Source organism: Phacochoerus africanus, chromosome 11, assembly GCF_016906955.1.
Source record: "Phacochoerus africanus isolate WHEZ1 chromosome 11, ROS_Pafr_v1, whole genome shotgun sequence".
Classification (NCBI taxonomy): domain Eukaryota; kingdom Metazoa; phylum Chordata; class Mammalia; order Artiodactyla; family Suidae; genus Phacochoerus; species Phacochoerus africanus.
Window position 1 is genome coordinate 108,137,352 of NC_062554.1, and position 19,861 is coordinate 108,157,212.

The 19,861-nt window shown below is 39.6% G+C and overlaps 1 protein-coding gene across 2 annotated transcripts in view; it reads right to left on the reverse strand.

Annotated features, from left to right (window-relative positions):
• AMPH (amphiphysin) overlaps positions 1–19,861 on the reverse strand; it is a 171,080-nt gene that overhangs the window by 32,327 nt on the left and 118,892 nt on the right. For both annotated transcript variants that reach the window (XM_047753198.1, XM_047753199.1), the window contains 3 exons: positions 17,476–17,614; positions 16,044–16,172; positions 4,945–5,061 (listed from right to left, as the gene is read on the reverse strand). In XM_047753198.1, the coding sequence (XP_047609154.1) occupies positions 4,945–5,061; positions 16,044–16,172; positions 17,476–17,614 (385 nt within the window). The remainder of the gene's footprint in view (positions 1–4,944; positions 5,062–16,043; positions 16,173–17,475; positions 17,615–19,861) is intronic.

Consider the following 19,861-nt stretch of genomic DNA (forward strand, 5'->3'; position numbering starts at 1 on the left):
TTTTCTTTCTTCTCAGCCCCTTAAGAATCAAAGCTCCTAAAAGCTTCTAAGCATCATCCTGGCATAAGGCAGACAGCACAGGTATATTCTCCAAAGGAGGCTCACAATGTGAAATGTGTTTATTACTTCTCAGGATCATGAAAGGATGTGTTAGCTCATGTTCACATGGCAGAAATCACATGAGTTACTCTGTGAGCAGCAAGAACATCACTATAAAACATGGGGTCAGGTGTTAGGGAAGGGAGGGGGAGAGAAGTCAGCAAAATTTAACAGCTCTGTGCTTTTTGTTATCTCAGCCTGACTTTGTCTTCTTAGCAAAAGAGGAGAGAGATGATTAGGGCTGAATCACAGGACGACTCTGCAGTGAGGTGACTCAATTACAGCCACTGGGAAGCCAGAGTAATTTATTACCTGGCCCAGGGGACCAAGAAAGGGCCATACACAGCTTTCTCTGATGGCAATAATGCATTTTCTTCAGAAACTAAGACATCTGAAGATGTAACCATGACCAATTTTCATGTGTGTATTTAATTTTGAAAGAATCTTAGTCTTAAATTTCCTGATCCTTGGATTAATTTAATCATGAACAGATATAAAAGAGATTTCTCTACTGAGTCAAATTTGCAGATAGAAATGCTATGGAATCTCACCCCCTGACATCACAGCCTCTACTGTGGAAACTTTCCTCCTGCCAGTAAGGTAATCAATGCTGGAAGGGAAGGCAGAAGAAGTCCATGAATTCTCCTGGCTGTCTACACAGTGAGAAAGCTCTGAAAAGGAGATATTCTGCATGACATGTACATTCATGTTCTTCTCTGTTTGGCCACCTAGATAGAATCCTCAAACTTGTTGACAATGATCCCATTAACATCTCTCAAAGTAAGTTTTAGAGACCATTTCAATGAATGCTAAGAATGCTAACATGCAAGGATTAAGATGGCGGAATAGAAAGACTGGAGCTCAACTTCTCACCTAAAAACAACAAAATTCACAACTAAAGACTGAGCAATCTCCACCCAAAGGGACTGGAAACCTTAAAAAAGATACCCTACTCCAGAAGAAAAAAAAGGAGGCCACATCAAGAGGTAGGAGGGGTGATTTCGTGATATAAACAACCCCATACCTCCTGGGTGGGAAGCTCCACAGACTGAAAACTAACTGGTTCACAGAGACTCACCTACAGGAGTGAGAGTTCTGAGCCCCACATCAAACTCCCACGTGTGGGGATCTGGCACTGGGAGAAATCGCTCCTGGAGCATCTGGCATTGAAGGCCAGTGGGGCTTGGGCACAGGAGCTCCACAGGACTGGGGGAAATAGAGACCCCATTCTTAAAAGGCGCACACGGACTTTGACGTGCACTGGGTCCCAGGGCAGAGCGAGGTCTCCAAGGGAATCTCGGTCAAACGACTGCAATTCTTGGAGAACATCTGGGAAAACTGCGGTGAATGTGGCTTGTGAGAGAAGGACATTGAAGGCAAAGCTCTTGGGAATATTCATCAGCATGCCTTTCTCTGGAGGTGGCCATTTTGGGAAAATATGGCCCCACCTGTCAGCCAGCCGCTGAGAAGCCCCAGGGCAAACAACAACCCAGGTGGGATCACAGCCCCACCTCTCAGTAAACAGGCTACCTAAAGACCCCTCAGGCACACAACTGCCTCTAACCCCATCCAGAGACTAAGCCCCACCCACCAGAGGGATTAGAATCGGCTCCACCTACCACAGGGCAGGCATCAGCCCCTCCCATCAGGAAGCCTACAGCAAGCCCCCATACTGACTTCAGCCACAAGGGGGGCAGACACCAGAAGTAAGAGAGGCTACAACTCTATTATTATCGGTAAGAAGGTCACCACACCAAAAACCTATAAAAATGAAAAGACAGAGAACTATAACTCAGATGAGGGAGAAAAGAAAAACCCCAGAAAATAAGCTAAGTGATGAGGAGATTCTCAGCATCCAGGAAAAAGACTTTAGATTGTTGATGCTGAAGAAGATGCAAGACGTTGGAAATAAACTGGAAGCAAAGATGGATAACTACAGGAAACACTGACCAAAGAGATACAAGATATAAAACTTAAACAAGAAGAGATGCAAAACACAATAACTGAAATAAAAAACTCACTAGAAGCAGCTAACAGAAGAATACAGGAGGCAGAAGAATGAATAAGCGAGATGGAGGACAGATTAGTGGAAATTACAGATGTGAGACAGAAAAGAGAAAAAAGATTGAAAACAAATGAAGAGAGTCTCAGAGAACTCTGGGACAACGTTAAATGCACCATCATCCGTATTATGGGGTGCAAGAAGAAGAGAGAGAGAAGGGGACAGAAAAAATATTCCAAGAGATAATAGCCCAAAACTTCCCTAACATGGGTAAGGAACCACTCACTCAAATCCAGGAAGCACAATGAGTACCATATAAAATAAACCCAAGGAGGAATACACAGAGACACATATTAATCAAACTAACCAAAATTAAAGACAAAGAGAAAATCCTGAAAGCAGCTAGGGAAAAGAAACAAGTAGCATACAAGGGAACCCCGATAAGGTTATCGGCAGATTTTTTCAGCTGAAACTCTGCAGGCCAGAAGGGAGTGGCATGATATACTCAACGTGATGAAAGGAAGAAACCTCCAACCAAGATTACTCTACCCAGCAAGGCTCTCATTCAGATTTGAAGGAGAAATCAAAACCTTCTCAGATAAGCAAAAGTTGAGAGAATTCAGCAACACTAAACCAGCCTTACAACAAATACTAAAGGAACTTCTCTAGGCAGAAAAGTAAAGGCTGCAATCAGAAACAAAAATACCACAAATGACAAGGCTCACCAGTAAAGGTATATATACAGTAAAGATACAAAAACATCCATGCACAATTATACCACCAAAATCCGAAATCATGAGAAGAGGTGGGCACAAATGCAGGACACTGGAGATGAACTTGCAATTAAGAGAAAAACAACATAAAACAATCTCATATACATATAGACTGTTATATCAAAACTTTAGAATAACTGCAAACCAAAAATCTACACTTGATACACAAACAAGTAACCTCTGGAGAAGAAATGTATCTCATATTAAACAAGTGCATAATCCACCATGAAGGGGGTCATTTGACGTCACTCTTTGAATGCTGAAGTCTTCTTACATCTGATTCTGATTTCCTCTCCATCAAAAATTTAGGATAATTATAATTAAATAATACAGTTCTACAATTGTATTATTAATAACCACTGCTCTCCATTGTACAATGTAAGGTCTATAATGTCTTGTTTATCACATTACCTAGAATGGTGTAATGCCTATATTAAAGAATGAATAAGATGTAACAAATTGTGAGGACATATTTATATAGTTACACTGTTTTTTAACCAATTTATGCATTTTATATTTTACTTATTTTCAGAGGGTATATTATTTTTGTTATTCTTACCAGTTATTTTTTTATTCTATATAAAATATTTAATGGTATATAAGGCTTTCTTTATAAATTTTAGTTGCATAAAATACACTATTTTAATATAATGCTAATATTTAAAGAAAAATTGAAATGTAATAGATAACACTAAATAGTAACGATGAAAGCCATACAAAATGGGATAAAATATAGAATAAATTTCCTATTTGTTTCAGAAAAAAAAAAAAAGAATGTTAACATTCTGAGGTCAATCAAATTTGGGAAATTAAGTTAAAGAAATGTAAACTTTTTTTTAATTGCAGAACTTGGAGCCTTTAAGGCACATCATAAATATCCTAAAAGGGAGTTAATAAAACTTCCTGAAACATTCATCTAAAAGACTCACTTTTTTTTTTTTTTGCAAAAATATCTTTCAGACAGGTGTAATCTACTCAACTGCCTGCTTTACTGAAACCTCAGGTTTTTTATTGTTCCTGTGCCACAACGTGGAGGTCTTTAGAAATCCAATTACATTCTGGAACAAAGTATGGTTTAAAGAAAAGCTTTATCTATTGAAGGTCACAGTGTGCCCCAGTGTTTTACTGTAAGGCTTTATGATAAGGCTTCCAGACCAGGAAGTTGAGCTGGCTCTTAGTTCCTTAACTGAGTCTGGCAGTGCACCTTGATTAAATAATGTGAGGTATATTCTAGAATCCTTGAATTTCCCTAAACTCAAATGTGAGGCCCCAACCACATCAAAAATACTGACATAAGCAATTTCAGGGAGCCAAAATTTTGAGTTAATTTCCTCGCATGAGCATAGACAACTGTAAAGTAACTCTATTCCAGAGGAATCCCCTGCAGGTCATTACAGCACCCTCCACCAGGGTCCCTCTGATAAGTAATGCCATCATAATAACTACTGAAATGGGGAAAATGTTGAGATGGAGGCAGCCATGAGCAGGGGTAAGCTTGGATAAGCAAGGCCAACTGGGCACCAGGCCATAATCGAGATCACATAAGGGAAGTTTCTACAATGTGGAAGATGGAGATACCCTCACCAAGTGCAGATCCATCAAAACTAAAAAAGATTCATGTTGGGGCAAAATCCCATGGTTAGGTCAAACATGCTCGAATGTGAAAAGCCTGAGAAAGGAAAGCAGAGAAAATGGAAAGAAGATTAAACCCCAAGCCAAAAGAAAGGGTTTTATTTGGGGAAGCCATAAAATGCATCACCCAAACTTCTGAGTGTAAAGGAGGCACTGTGATAACGAATCTGATATGGGTTAATCCTGGTAAACTGCAGTCTATGGTTATCCCAGCTCTACAGGTAGAGAAAGCTAATGGTAGGGGAGGTTGAGAGTAAATGACGTTGATAAAGTCCTCTTTCTTCCCTTCCTTCCCATTAGGAAATCTTTGTCAAGCTAGAAGAAAAATGAATAGTCATATCAAAGGGAGAAGGGTCAGGGAAATGTATCTGTGGCTTTACTGGGTTTATTCAAGTTTATGAAATAGCATCTTCAAACATCACAGCATCTACTTTATACCTGCGACATGGGTGAGTGGGTCACTCCAGCAGAGCCCGCTGAGGCTACATCAGGCTTGAAAGGATCAAAGTCCAGATCCAACAAAGTTTCCTCTTTCTTCACCTCAGGAACTTCATTCTGTTGGAACAACACAAAACATGCATTAGATTGAATCTGATAAGACTTCATGACCTAATCCATGTATAATCCTTGAATTTCAGCAGATATTCCCAAAGTGTGCTTTGATAATTTTCCACTTAGGTGGAAATGGGCTCCCAGAGTCACTAGTTACATACAATGAGATGAAACATAACCAATTTTGGCCAAGTACAACCTAAGATGCTCACAAACAAGGCCCAGACTCCAGTTCTATCCTTTGTTTAGCTCCAAGTCCAGGCAATAAAAGGAATGTCTGAGAAATGCGTCCTAATGCCACCAAGATCCAAGGAATCTTCTTCTCTGCCAGCTCAGAAAACTCCAAGATGAGTTAAATATACACAGTGGAATATTACTCAGTCATAAAAAGGAATGAAATAATGCCATTTGCAGAAACATGGACGTGAGTACAGAGTCTCATACTGAGTGAAAAGTAAGTCAGAAAGAGAAAGACAAATACCATATGATATCACTTCTATGTGGAATCTAAAATATGGCACAAATGAACCCATCTACAAAACATAAACAGACTCACAGACATAGAGATCAGACTTGTGGTTGCCAAGGGGGAGAGGCAGGGAGTGGGATGGTCTTGGAGTCTGGGGTTAGTAGATGCAAACTATTACATTTAGAATGATAAGCAATGAGGTCCTGATGTGTATAGCACAGGGAACTATATCTAATCACTTGATGGAGGATAGTATGAGAAAAAGAAATACATATTATGCACGACTGAGTCACTTTGCTGTACAGCAGAAATTGACACAACACTGTAAATCAACTATACTTTAACATAAAAATAATTACAAAGAACCAGATAAATAAAATGGGCTAAGGCTTGGACCCATTAAAGCCACCTGCTGCTGGGATGCTCCCTGTGAAGATAAAATGTAAAAAGGAAAGGATCATTAGCTACTCTGACCACATCCCACCTGTCTCTTCCCCTCAGAGGTACCCTATCCCTGGAATCAGTTAGCATATGGTCCATCCTTCATCCATAATACTCTTAGTCCCAACTGTGTTTATGTGGGATCAAAAGAGAAAAAAACATGTCCCCCAATATTCACTGCAAAACAAGTTCCTACCCCAATAACATCCTTAAATTAGAAAAAAACAGTAAGCCAAAAAGAGAATGAAAGTCCTGCTACAATAACAGCAAAACAAATTACAATATTAACACTAACATTATTTCATGTAGTGTGCAGAAATAGCATAGGCCTGAAGTTAATTTAACCCAAGTTCAGGTTACACAGTAAAGGTCAGAGCTGAAATAACACCCTCATAAACAATACCACAGTGGAGATAACGGGTCAGTTTTCACACAAATCAAGTTAAACGTGTTTGGTATTGAGATAAGCTTCAATTTTGACCATCTGTTGCTGAGAAATTGCAAGATCACAACAATGGATAAAGTATTATATGAGAATAGAGATGTTTAGAGAAAAATTTAAAGAACAGGAATTATTTTAATGTTTATCATGGACAAAAATCTTAAAAATTTAAAAATGTAAGAAAAGCTTAGGGGCAGAACATACAATACTTTTTTTAAAACGTATATACACATTCACTGTAGAAGGCAATCTGCTTATATATCCTGCTGTCAGTCTTGGGTTTGCAGCATGATCATTCCTCATATAAGCTTTTAAAATTTCACAGGGATAATGCTCTTCTGAGATCTCTCCTTCTTCAATAATTACAATCACAAAAGTGTCAACTGATTCCCTTAGCCCCTATTCAAAATCTGCATGGCTTCTTTTTTCATCAACTTTTATATTGCTACAAATGATATTTTCTTGCAAACACTTATTTTACACTTAGAATGTGCTAGGCATTGTTCAAAAAACTTAATACACATGAACATTAACTTATGTTAATGCATTTTGTTGCCTCGAAAGAATTACTATTCTATATTCCCCAAACTTGCATTTTATCTGCCCTGCTAATCCTTAAAATAAATCAAGGGGCAAATGGCACCAATTCCCCACTTGGGCCCGAGGAGAATGGGCTACATGAGGTTATCTACTCTTCTTTGACTCCAATGCTATTCTAGGCCGCTATAGAGATGGCACCTCACATTTCAGAGACCTCTGAGGCCTGCAAAGGAATTCCTGATGTCCTACAAGTTCTCTATAAAGATTTAGAGCACATGAATATGTCCATTAGTCCCTTATGAGCCAAATGCACCCTCTTGAGGAAGCTCAAATGGGAATCTAGAGATCAGGATTAAAAAAAAAAAACTAGACTATAATGAGCTATACTTCGACTTTGATTGAAATACATCTGGTTTGCACCCCAATTTTGTTATTTGCCAGAAGTCTCTCTCTGAGCAGTTCATTCAGCTTCTTTGAGCCTTCATTTCTCCATGCATAGAATCAGAGTAATAATACCTAGTAAAATGACCATGAGGAATAAAGATGAGAAATGCACTGACCATAATATATTGGAGATACTCAAAATGGAAATGGAAGCTGTACTGTTACTAATTACTGCTAGTAATGATGTATATCTGTGTAAAAGGACTGTCAGTCATCAAATACCCATCATACCGGTTTGGTGGTCTTCAAAATGTGGAACTGGTTTCTTCAGGCTCAACTTCTATTCAGTTTTACCCTTAAAGTTGAGAATTATTCCTTAAGGCACTACCAAAGGGTAATCTAATAGAGCTACAAAAAGAGTGAAAAAAGTAAGTGCCTATTTACGTAATATTCCTTTATAAAAGGACACAGATGTACACTGAATGCTGTCATTCCATGTTGAAACAAAGTGACATGTAATTTCCCTTAACATAACAAAAGAAAACATCTTTTCTCATTCCTTACACCTGCATCACCAGTGGAGAAGATCGGATGTGGTCTCAACATTCAGAAGTTTTGGGGCAGCTTGATCTCAGCTATGGTTTTAGCATCAAAAGTATGGAAGAGGTGACCTGGGATGGGCATCTAAGGAGACTAGATGTGAAAACTACAATGGGGGAAATATCCAATGGGAAATACTATCAATTATAATAATCTGTGCTGTATTTTATGAAGTGTATTCTGCTAGGGACATCTTAAGTTTACAATTAAGGCACTGGACTTCTTCCTGTACAAATGTACAATTTGAGCATAATCCTTATGCCTAGACTTGCCCTGGCCTCATGATAAAAGGAGTTTACTTCCTTATTCCTTGACTCAGAGGTGACCACGTGTCATGCTTTGGCCAAGGGATGTTAGTGAACATAATATAAGCAAAGGTTTGAAATGCACTTGCATAGTTGATTGGCTTTATTTGGATTCCTGCCATTCACCACAAAAAGTAGATGCTTTAGTCAGCCACTGGCCAAAGAGGATGGGAGATACACAGAGCAGACCTGAAGCCATCACAACTAATTTCTCAAAACCAGTGTTAAAGAGAAATTCTTAAAAGTAGCCAGAAAGAAAGACATGTCAGAGAGAGAGGAACAGCATAAGAACAGGAGCAGATTTATCACCAGAAATAACGCAAGCAAAATGATGGTGAAGCAATATCTTTGAAGCACCGAGAGAAGAAAACTTCCAACCTAGAATTCTGTGCCTCTCGAAAATATTTTTAAAACACAAAAATGAGATGGAGAGTTTTTTCAGACATACAGAAGCAGAAAGAACTTACCACCATCAAATCTGAACTACAACTCATGCGAAATAACATTTTTCAGGCAGAAGAAATGGTACCAGATGGAACTACGGGCTACACAAAGGAATGAAGAGCACCAGAAATGGAAATGGTACCTATGTAGGTAAGTATATACGACTTTAGTTATTATTTAAATCTCTTTAAAAGATAAATGATTGCTTAGGTAGAAATAATGACAAAGTAATGTGAAGTTACTTCATATTAAAAACTAAACTCCAGGAGTTCCCTGGGGTTCAGTGGGTTAAGGATCCAGCACTGTCACTGCTGTGGTTCAAGTCACTGCTGTGGCCTGGGTTCCATCCCTGGCCCAAGAACTTCTGCATGCTGTGGGCACAGCCAAAAAAATTAAACAAATAAGTACATAACTAAGTAAATAAATAAACTCCATGACAAAACAGTGCAAAACCAGAAGGAAAGGAATATAAGTATACTATTTTGAGGTATTTATACTGTATCCAAAATGGTATATGACCATTTGAAAGTAGATTGTAATGAATTAAATGTATACTTTAAGCCCTAAATCAACCGCTAAAATAAGAAAATAATGATATAGCTAATAAACAAAATAAATAAAAGAGAATAATTAAAACAATAAATGAATTCAAAAGAAGGCAGGTAAATGAGGTAGAAGGGCTAAAATAAATGTTATAAAACAAGAAAATCAAGGTGCTAGATTTAAACTTCACCATATGAATAATCACCTTGAATGAAAATATTCTAAACAATATAATAAAAGGCAGAGATTGGGAGTTCCCATCATGGCTCAGTGGAAGCGAAGCCGACTAGGATCCATGAAGATGCAGGTTTAATCCCTGGCTTTGCTCAATGGGTTAAGCATCCATCATTGCTGTGAGCTGTGGTGTAGCCCAGCTGCTATGGTGCCAATTCAACCCCTAGCCTGGGAACCTCCATATGCCAAGGGTGCAGCCCTAAAAAGACAATAAAGAAAGGCAGATTGTCACGCTGGATTTTTAAAAATCAAGATTCGACAAGACATTGCTTACAAAAAATTAATTTCAAACACAGAGACACAAATATGCTAAAAGTAAAAAGATGGAAAAAGATACACAATGCCAACCTAACCCAAAGAAAGCTGGAATAGTTTTATTAACATCAAAGTAGATTCCAATTCAAAGAGTATTATCTGGGGTAAAGAAGGTCATTTCCTGATATAAAAGAGGTCAATTCCTAAACATTTGTACATTCAACCATATGGCTTCAAATTACATGAAGTAAGAACCAAGAAAACTGATATAGAGAAATGTACAATTCCACAAGGGAAATTTCAATAGTCCACTTTCAACAGTAAAACAAGTAGAGAAAAATCAACAAGGTTACAGAAAATATAGACAACACTCTTATGACCCAATTTGACCTAATTCACACTTATAAAGCATTCCACACAACAGCAGAATACATTCTTTTTGAGTGAACATGAAACATGACAGACAATATTCTGGGGACATAAAACAGGTCTCAATATATTTAAAAATATTCAAGTCATACAAAGTATGCTCTCTGACTTCGCTGGAATTAAACTAGAAGTCAGTAACATAATTATCTCTGGAAAATCCACAAAAATTTGAACAAAAATAGAACTTTGTTAATAACCTAAGGAGTCAAAGAAGAAGTCAGAGTGGAAAGTAGACAATATTTTGAGTTGAATGAAAACAAAAACAACACAAAACCGCTTTAGATGCTGCTAAAGCAGTACTTGGGGGAAATTTATAACACTAAAACCCCTACTTAAGAAAAGAATAAAAGTCAAATCTGTAAACCTCAGTCTGTTGAGACTTAACAAATTGATTCTAAAATTCATATGGAAAATTAAAGAACCCAGAATATCTAAGACAACTCTGAAAAAGAATACCTAAGTTGAAGGACTAACCCTAACTGGTTTCAAGACAGTATAAAAGGACAGTCAAAAGACAGTGTGGTACTGGCAAAAAGATGGGCAAAAAGATCAAAGGAAAACTATAGAGTTCAGCATACACACATGGCCAACTAATTTTCTGCAAAGGTACAAAGGCAATTATGTTAAGACTAAACTTTTCAACCATTGTACATCCATATGTAAAGAAATAAACATCAACCCATACTGACTGACTTTGACCTTGAAAAGCACTATTTTTTCCTCCTTCTGACTTTCATCTTATTCTTAATGTCTTAAAAGAATGTTAACATGTTTACTTTGAAAAAAAAACTGAAAAAGAAGAAGCATCTGGTCCAGAAATATGCTACACTGAAAAGAAAAGCCAAGGCAGTATTTAAAACTAGGATACAGACACCCAGGAACTGAAAGGTGCATATAAAGATAGTCGCAGGCAGGATTGAGAAGATAAAAAGGGCCATTTCATGAACTTCTTTTGCTAACTGGAAAATCTATATCCATTTGATTGGCTAAGAAACAATAGAATGATTTCATGAACTTAAAATATAAGATGCAGCCTCAGGCTAGAGAATGGCTAAGAGTTTGGAAGTAAACAGTGCTGACTTAATCCCAACAGTCACTGGATTTGAAGGCTGTGCTGCTGTCTTGCCTTCCAGCCCAGCAGGGTGGCAGGAGGAAAAAACTGGGATGTTCAAAAGATAATCTCTGTAGATTTGTAAATGGGAAAGCTATTATCAAAGAGAGAAAAGATACAACATCATGACTGAGAAAAGATTTAGGCCAAATATTCAAAATGGAGTTCCCATCGTGGCGCAGTGGTTAACGAATCCGACTGGGAACCATGAGGTTGCGGGATCGGTCCCTGCCCTTGCTCAGTGGGTTGACGATCCGGCGTTGCCGCGAGCTGTGGTGTAGGTTGCAGACGCAGCTCGGATCCTGCGTTGCTGTGTCTCTGGCGTAGGCCGGGGGCTACGGCTCCGATTCGACCCCTAGCCTGGGAACCTCCATGTGCCGCGGGAGCGGCCCAAAGAAATAGCAAAAAGACAAAAAAAAAAAAAAGATTTAGGCCAAATAGCTGGGGTATCTGCTATGAAAAGAAAATCCCAAAGCAAGCAATCTTTTCTCCTTCACTGCCACTTGACAGGAAAACAGGTGAGTGTACACACACACACACACACAATTTCTTCCTATTTAAATTCACAAGAGGGAAAAGCAGGGAGGGATGGGTTTGTCCTTTGGAAGGTCTGGTTTTTTTAAACAGAAAACCAGAAAAGCAAAATCAGCCCTTTGGTCTTGACAAGCAGGCATCTTTCTGTAAGCAGATAAGGCTATTTCTCAGAGAAGATTCTGGGAGATACATATTTCCAGTATACACACTACCTCTAAGGTTTGGACCATTAGAGGGCCCTGTAGGCCCAATGAATTTCTGTTTCCAACCCCAGGACACACTTAAGATAGTGCATGAAACACACAAATCCAGCAGAGATGAGGAATGCTTCATTCATCACACCTTGAGCTTCTGGGTGGGACACTCCAACTGCCTTTCTTCCCCATTAAGTTCATGATAAAAATGGCAAACTGGGGACATAAACCTATCTGTTAAATCTAAAATGACCATTAAACATTTTAAAAATATGAAAATAAAATCCAAGTGGTCAACTCTATATTACTATAAATGTGTGTATTCTGTAAGTACACCTTTTCAAATACATTTCAGTTTTCCAGTTTTCAACATTCTGCTTCCTTGCAACTGGCATCTCATTTTCTCTTGGCATTTCTATTTATGTTTTTCATCATTTCTCTGTGTGTGTTCAAAAGTATTATTGCCCAGATAAGATAACCCAATCATTTGTAGTTTGTAGCTTGACATGTAATCCGATCAACACACTTAACAAAGGAAGCACACATTAGGTCTAACAACCTGAAATATGGAACATTTTAAGTCACCCTATTTTTATTCCATTTTTTAAAAATTTATTTTACTAAAATATAGTTGGTTTACAATGTTAATTTCCACTGTGCAGCGAAGTGATTCAGTTCTACATATATATTATATATATATATTCTTTTTTATATTTTTTTCCATTGTGGTTTATTACAGGATATTGAATGTAGTCCCCTGTGCTATACAGTAGGACTTGTCACTTACCCTACACTATTTTTACAAATGGTCCATTTATGACCTACACTTGGCTCAGCTGTATATTTTCCTGGAAGAAATCTGTTAATCTGCCGTGGTACTTTGTTCAGGGCCACATATTTGTACCACGTGGAAACACTGATGGCCTAGAACAGTGGTTCTCATAGTGTGATCTCAAGACCAGCAGCACCAGCATTACCTGGGAACCTGTCAGAAATGCAGACACTTGGCTCCCACCCCAGATCTGCTGAATCAGAAACTCTACTAGATGTGACCCAGAAGGGCTGAAGGAACATCAAATGGCTCTGTCTATATTTACAGGAGGATGAGCAACAAGGAAATTGTCAAGATGCCTTGGGAAAAGTCAGCATCTGTGAATTTTTAAATAAAGCTAGATTATATTATTTATAATAGCCAAGATATGGAAGCAACCTAAATGGCCATTGACAGAGGAATGGATAAAGAGGTGGTACATATACAATGTAATATTACTTGCCATAAAGAAGTATGATATAATGTCATTTGCAGCAGCATGGATGGACCTAGAGATTATGGTATCAAGTGAAGTAAGTCAGACAGAGAAAGATAAATACCATATGATGTTGCTTACATATGGAATCTTAAGAAAATGATACAAATGAACTTATTGACAAAACAGAAACAGACTCATAGACAGAAACAGATTTATGGTTACCAAAGGGGAAAGGGGGAGGGGAGGGATAAATTAGGGGTTTGGTTTAGCAGATAGAAATTACTATATATAAAAGAGATAAACAATAAGATCCTCTTGTATAGCACAGGGAACCATACTCACTACCCTGTAACAAGCCACGATGGAAAAGAATATATATATATATATATATATTTAATCACTTTGCTGTAGACCAGAAACTAACACAACATTGTAAAACAACAATACTTCAATAAAGAAAAAATAAATAAAGCTAGATTATATCCCTCAATAAGGGAGAAAGCAAGCAGACAAATAAAAAAATCCTTGCTCTGCCCCCTCTTTTGCCATTGTGACATGAAACTCCTAGCCATTGAGTCAATGGAGATGCTTCAAGTTATGGGGTCCACCTTTTAGAGCCATGTTGCCTCTTGGATTCAGAAAAAGGCAATAAACCCCTCAGATTAAAAGAAAACAATATACATGAATCTGAACCCACAAAATGCACTCCTATGTCTCTGGTGGTTTTCAAAATCACCCGATTGACTGATGCACGTGACACAGCCAGTAAGTTACAAAAGGTACTGGTGGGGACCGGCTCCTCCTTCCCTTTCCTTCCCTTCCCAACTGCCTTAGGGTCACGCATACAGACTAGCCCAGCTGGGCAAGGGGCTCTACCAACTACTTGTGTCACTGCAGTGGCCACAGCTGGAGACGTTTCTGCTTTGAAAGGTGCTTCCTTACCCTCTCCCCTAACTCTTGACTTTGCCCATTACTCTCACTCAACCATACCAGCAGAAGCTAATGCTCTTAGAAGTACTGAGGGGGACTTCTTCTGGCATTTGTAATTTTTTAAAGTGCTTTGATTCTTTTTTCCCCCACTATGGAGGACCTTATGTGAGACAGCAAACTGCAAATTAAAAAAAAAATTTTCAGAAAGAACATTTTTGAACCCCATCTTTGCTTCAGAACTAGTCTGTGTCACGTTTTCCCTACTTCAGTGGCCTCAGTTGCTAAACGGAGATTACTCAGCTAAGTACACACAGCTTCTTGGTGACCACCTTCTCTTGCTGATGGAATGGACAGGCTGTTCTTGGAGGGTCCGGGTGAAAGTAAGGGTATCCCCACCCTAAAATACTCTCACTTTGAAGACGGATGGAGCCAAAAAGAGAACAAGCTGTTAGAAACACAAAGGGAGAGCACAACCTGGGAATGAAAACTGCTCAAGTTTGGTGCCAAGGCCAGGATGTAGGCTGGGTAAGATCATTTGGCTCTAAGACCACTCACTATCCCTGGCAGCATCTGTGTACCCGCGGATCTAATCTGTTCATGCACTGATAAACACACAATTCCTGCTCCCCAAAGGAGCTACTAAGTCACACATTTTAAGCCCTAGTTAGCCTACCAAATTCAGAACCTCATTCAAATAACAGAAGGAAGCCAACAGCTAAGAGCATTGTGTCAATCCATAAATGTCCCCAAAAGCAATGAGAACTTGTGACTTGCTACTGCACTGCTTCTGAGTTCTCATTTCCTGAGCTCCCTGTTTTCAGTTCCTCATTTCTGTTACACTGGACAGAATGCAGTGATAATCAGGATGTTGTATGCAGTGTTGTTATTGACATACTCAGTAATCACAGTGTTGCCTTCATACTCCTTGCAAAACATTACCATTATTTCTGAGCCTGAGAACACTGGGAGGAAGTGATATTGGTATGACTTCTTGGGGGAAGTTCACTCTTAACAAAGTGATGGCTTTGGTGGCATTAAGAGCAGCTCTGGAAGTCAACACTATCCTTGAGGCAACAGGACAATGAGGTTGGCACAAGTGTACAGCCTACTGAGGCAGCTATAGGTGGAACATGGGCACCTGGATGTCTGAAAGCAGGGGAGATGCTGATGGTTCCATGTGCCTAGTCATGTAAATGTATACATTTACTCCTGATGAAGGTCAAAAGACTTATTAGTCACCTCCTCAAATTTCATTTTCTTATTCTCTACCAAGGAGCAATATGAAAGAAGTAATAAAAGGTGCAAACATGAATTAAAATATACTGATAGTCACCAAAATTCAAGTGAAAAAATAGAAAAAGTGGAAGTAACCTGTGGACGCAATCAGGGTTGGTTACCTCCATCTGATAGAATATTCTGGTCAAACACTTTTTTTGAAGAGACAATATTATGACATGAAAAAAAAAATGCTCAATATGATTAAGCAGAAAAGTCAGGAATAGGTAACAATGCAATCTGAATTTTCTACTGCAAAGTTGATGTATACCTAGAAAAAAATACTAAAAGAAAATAAACCAAAGTACATTAGTGGCTATGTCAGAATGGTATGATTTAAGGAATTATTAAAATTCTTCATTTTACACTTCTCCATATGTTCCTAACTTTCTATAGTAAGGATGCACAACTCTTAATAATAGACAAAGTGTCTTTTCAAATATACATTTCTCCCATTTGAGTACACTTTAGACATACTAAGTAATTAAAACAACTGAAATTATATTATTGGCTCTTGCATCTGCCCCTTTCTTAAGAGCTGACCCCTAAGAGTTCCTCTACCCTGGTACTTTCATGAACATACCAGCTCTGGATTGGGCACTCACCTGGGAAGGTGTCGTCACACTAATTTCCGGGACAAAGTTGTCCTCGAAGAAACTGATGATGTTCTCCTGCTGCAGTTCCTTTGTCGGAGTGACTTTAGGGAGAGGTGGGACAGGAGGCCCTTTCCTTGTCTACAAAGCATCACACACAAACAAAAAGGAGTTAATTCAGCCAAAAATGACATGGGAAATGTGCAGAAGTGTCATGTGAACAGAGCCAGGGGAAGAGACTGATCACTGATTAACATGTAGGTCTGCAGAGAGAACTAAGCCCACCTGATTCAGGCAAAGGACACCTGTGTGGGTGGCCCTCTGAGCTCTGACAAGTATTGGTCCAGTGAGAAAAAGTCAGGCTATCAGGCTCCATCCATCTCAACAGAAGTACCAGACACAGGCCTCAGGGCCACTTACCTGTGCTTCTCAAGTTACACTAAGGCAATACCTTCTGCGAAGTCAACTGAAAATGATTTCTCACTTCAGCAGTATGTTAGAATTTTAGAACTAAAGCCAAGCAAGCTTTTCCCTGGAATCAGAGACTACCACTGGCAGCACACCTCTCACTCTGCACTCCAGTATTTTGGAAAGTAAGCACTTTAGAGATCTATCTATAAATCCTCTTACAATGCTCCCTAGTTTCCAGTCATACACAAGAAAGCCTGAACTGGACTGGAGACTTCAAGTTTCCCCACAGAATTTCATTTTCACCAAAAGCAGGGACAATAAGGGTGGCAATTTTTCTCTATGTTTGTCTTTGCTTGGCCCTGTTTCTTTCAATCATTAGTTCCATACACCTTTTTATTTATTTATTTTTTTGAATGGCCATACCATGGCATATGGAAATTTCCAGGCCAAGGATTGAATCTGAGCCACGGGTGCCACCTATGCCACAGCTGCAGCAACACCAGATCCTTTAACCCATTGTGCTGAGCCTGGATCAAACCCATGCCTCCCCAGTGACCAGAAACACAGTAGCCAGATTCTTAACCCACTGCACCATGGTGGGAACTCCTGTTCCATACACTTAATTACTGAGTGCCTGCACAATATACTGTATGTGATGGAAAAAAATAAAATGACATAAAGGTCATGGTCTTTCTTGGCCTCAGTGTTACCTTAAGTCCTAGAGGAGGGAGGCTTCCTGAAGAAGATAAGATTAAATAGCTTTAAAGGACAGGATTTGGAGAAGAAGAGACCATGCGAGCCCGAGGAAGCCTGGAAAGACGCCTCAACACACTTAAGCAGAGGGTATGTGAGGAAATAAAAAAATTCAGATAAGACAAGGAAATTGAATCCTTGGTGACAATCACGATGCCCAAGACTCAAAGTCTCCCCAGCTGGAAACGCAGGTCAATGTCCCCGCCCATGGGATTATCCCAGGTGGGTCAACTCAGGGCGAGTCCTTCCAGTCCCCCCAATACCCGTGACCTCTTCCTACCTGCGAGGGTGACCGAGGCCGGGCTGGTGCGGGAGACGCAGGGGCCAGCGTGTGATTGGGACTGGCTGTCGGGCTCGGGATGGGTGAAGGCTCCTCAGGCGGCGATGGCGTCTTTGCAATTCGGAGAGGACCCGAGTCGCTGGATGGAGGCAGAGTAAGCAAGGCGCCTCCTAAGGGACAGTGCTTATTTCTCAGGGGCCCTCCTTCCCCCAGAAACCCTTAGCATTACAGGTACAGTCTGCTATCTTCTCCTGCTTCCGGTTGATTCTGGCTATTATTAATGATGATGGGATAACTGGTACCATTTATTGTCCACCATGTGCCAGACCCAGTTTGTCTATTACCGCTAATTGTCATGAGACCCATGCATCATTGTCTCCACTTTACAGGTAAGTAAAATGGGGCACGGAGAAGATAAAAAGCCCTAAAGTCCCCGGGCAATTTAGCAGATCTAGGTTCAGGCCTTGGTGATGCAAACCCTTGTTCTTTCCACTATACAAACAGACTCTGCAAGGATCTTCCAAACAGAAGCTGAATTAATTGAACTAACTTCACTTTGACTTAGAATTCTGCTATGGTGTAATCTATAGAAAAACCTACCCCACGAATTATAATCTGGATTTAAATTTAAAGGCATCCCCAGGATGGCATTCATTAAGATTTTGTAAGAGTGCTTTCGGATCACATTGAGAAATTAATTCATTATTTCTCTTTCAACACCTGATGAAACAATGACTCATCTCAGACATCTGGAAATGTGCAAACAAATTATGTGATGGATGAGAGTCTGTGACGTTTACTGAGAACCGGCCACATTTCTGGCCCCAGGCCAGATGCTTGTGATCAGCCCAAATGCTAAAACAGCACTCAGGACACATTCTCCTCTCTAGGAATTTCTAAACTCTACAGATGAGGAAAGAAGGTCTGCACCCCAGAATAAATGAGCACATACACAGGAGCATGGTCTACATATTCAAGAGGTTGAGGGAATGGGTCCCCAAGGAGAACAGGCTTGGGAACACACCACATGATTGGGGCCATGCCAGCAATCATGGCCTCTGTCAGGAACCACAGCCCCCAATCTATGCTGAATGAAGGTTCCCCTGAGCTCACTCACCACCTGGGTCTGCGGAGGAATGTTGGAAAAAATGAAAGGAACATTTGTTAAGTGGCCATGGCCCCACTTTCTCATCATTTTATCTTATTCAGCAACATCGAAATTTCCAGGTGCATTTGTCGCCTTCATCTCTGTATAAGGGAACAGCCTTTCTCCATGCACCTCATTTCTACATCACCCAAATGCCATTTCCATAGTCTCAGGACAATTCTCTCTTTGTTTCTAGCTCCACACTGAAAACACTGTATTGGAAACAGCAGCTTTATCCCTTCCCTGTGTTCTTTTAGGCAATGTTCCTTCTCTTAGAAAATGATATACTTAATGCTCCCTTAGCATAGCAGCCTGAACAGAGACTACAAGTAGAGCCAGACCAAATGGCATCAGATAGGAAAACTGGCTATTTCCAGAGAGATCCAAACACTAACATACGGAGGTGGTGGTGCCTGTGTAGGAATATGTGTGTCTTTATAAATGTGTTGATTGATTACATTGATTGATGTTAAAATCGTAAGTACAGACTATCGGAACTGCATATTACCTTAGAAGCTGTTTAGTTCAATAGCACCTTTTCAGTTCTATTGATTTAAAAAAGGAGATCTTTAATCAGAGAGGTTACTAAACTAAACACAAACTAATAGATATAAAGAACTCTCTCAAGGAAGACAAAGCAAATTAACTGCAGAGCCATAAACCCAAAAGCTTCGAACTTCCAACCCAAACCTCACTAGCCTTCATTACTTGAGTACATAATGTCTGCGAAGGGACTTCCAAATCGAGGGGGAAAGCTGGTAAGAAGCCAAACCCTGGCACCGCAGACCATTCACCTACAGATTGCTGAGCCATTGGTTTACGTGACTGACATACTCAAAATAAAACCAAAACAATGTTCAATAAACCCAAAACAACACACTGCTTGCAAGGTCAAGTTAGGAGGTAAGATGGTGGTGAGTCTCATCTATTTCCCCCTTTTTTTCCCAAAAATAGATGCATTAAAGGTATCAACACCAAGTATTGGACTAACTATTACGAGTTTGGGGAATTCCTTTCTCCTCCCGAGTAAAGTTAACAACGCCCAATGAGAAATTACATGTGAAAAACTGATACCATTGCCAGAAAGCAGAGTGTAGTAGATAGCAAGCAACTCTACTGTGACAAAAACCCCTGGGGATAAATCTGAAGGTTAAAAGTCAATGTAAAAGCGCAGAACTAAGGCTGGTGTCTGTCTCTGGATGGAAAGGTTCCTTGGTTTTAAGTCTCTGTAGGATGAAC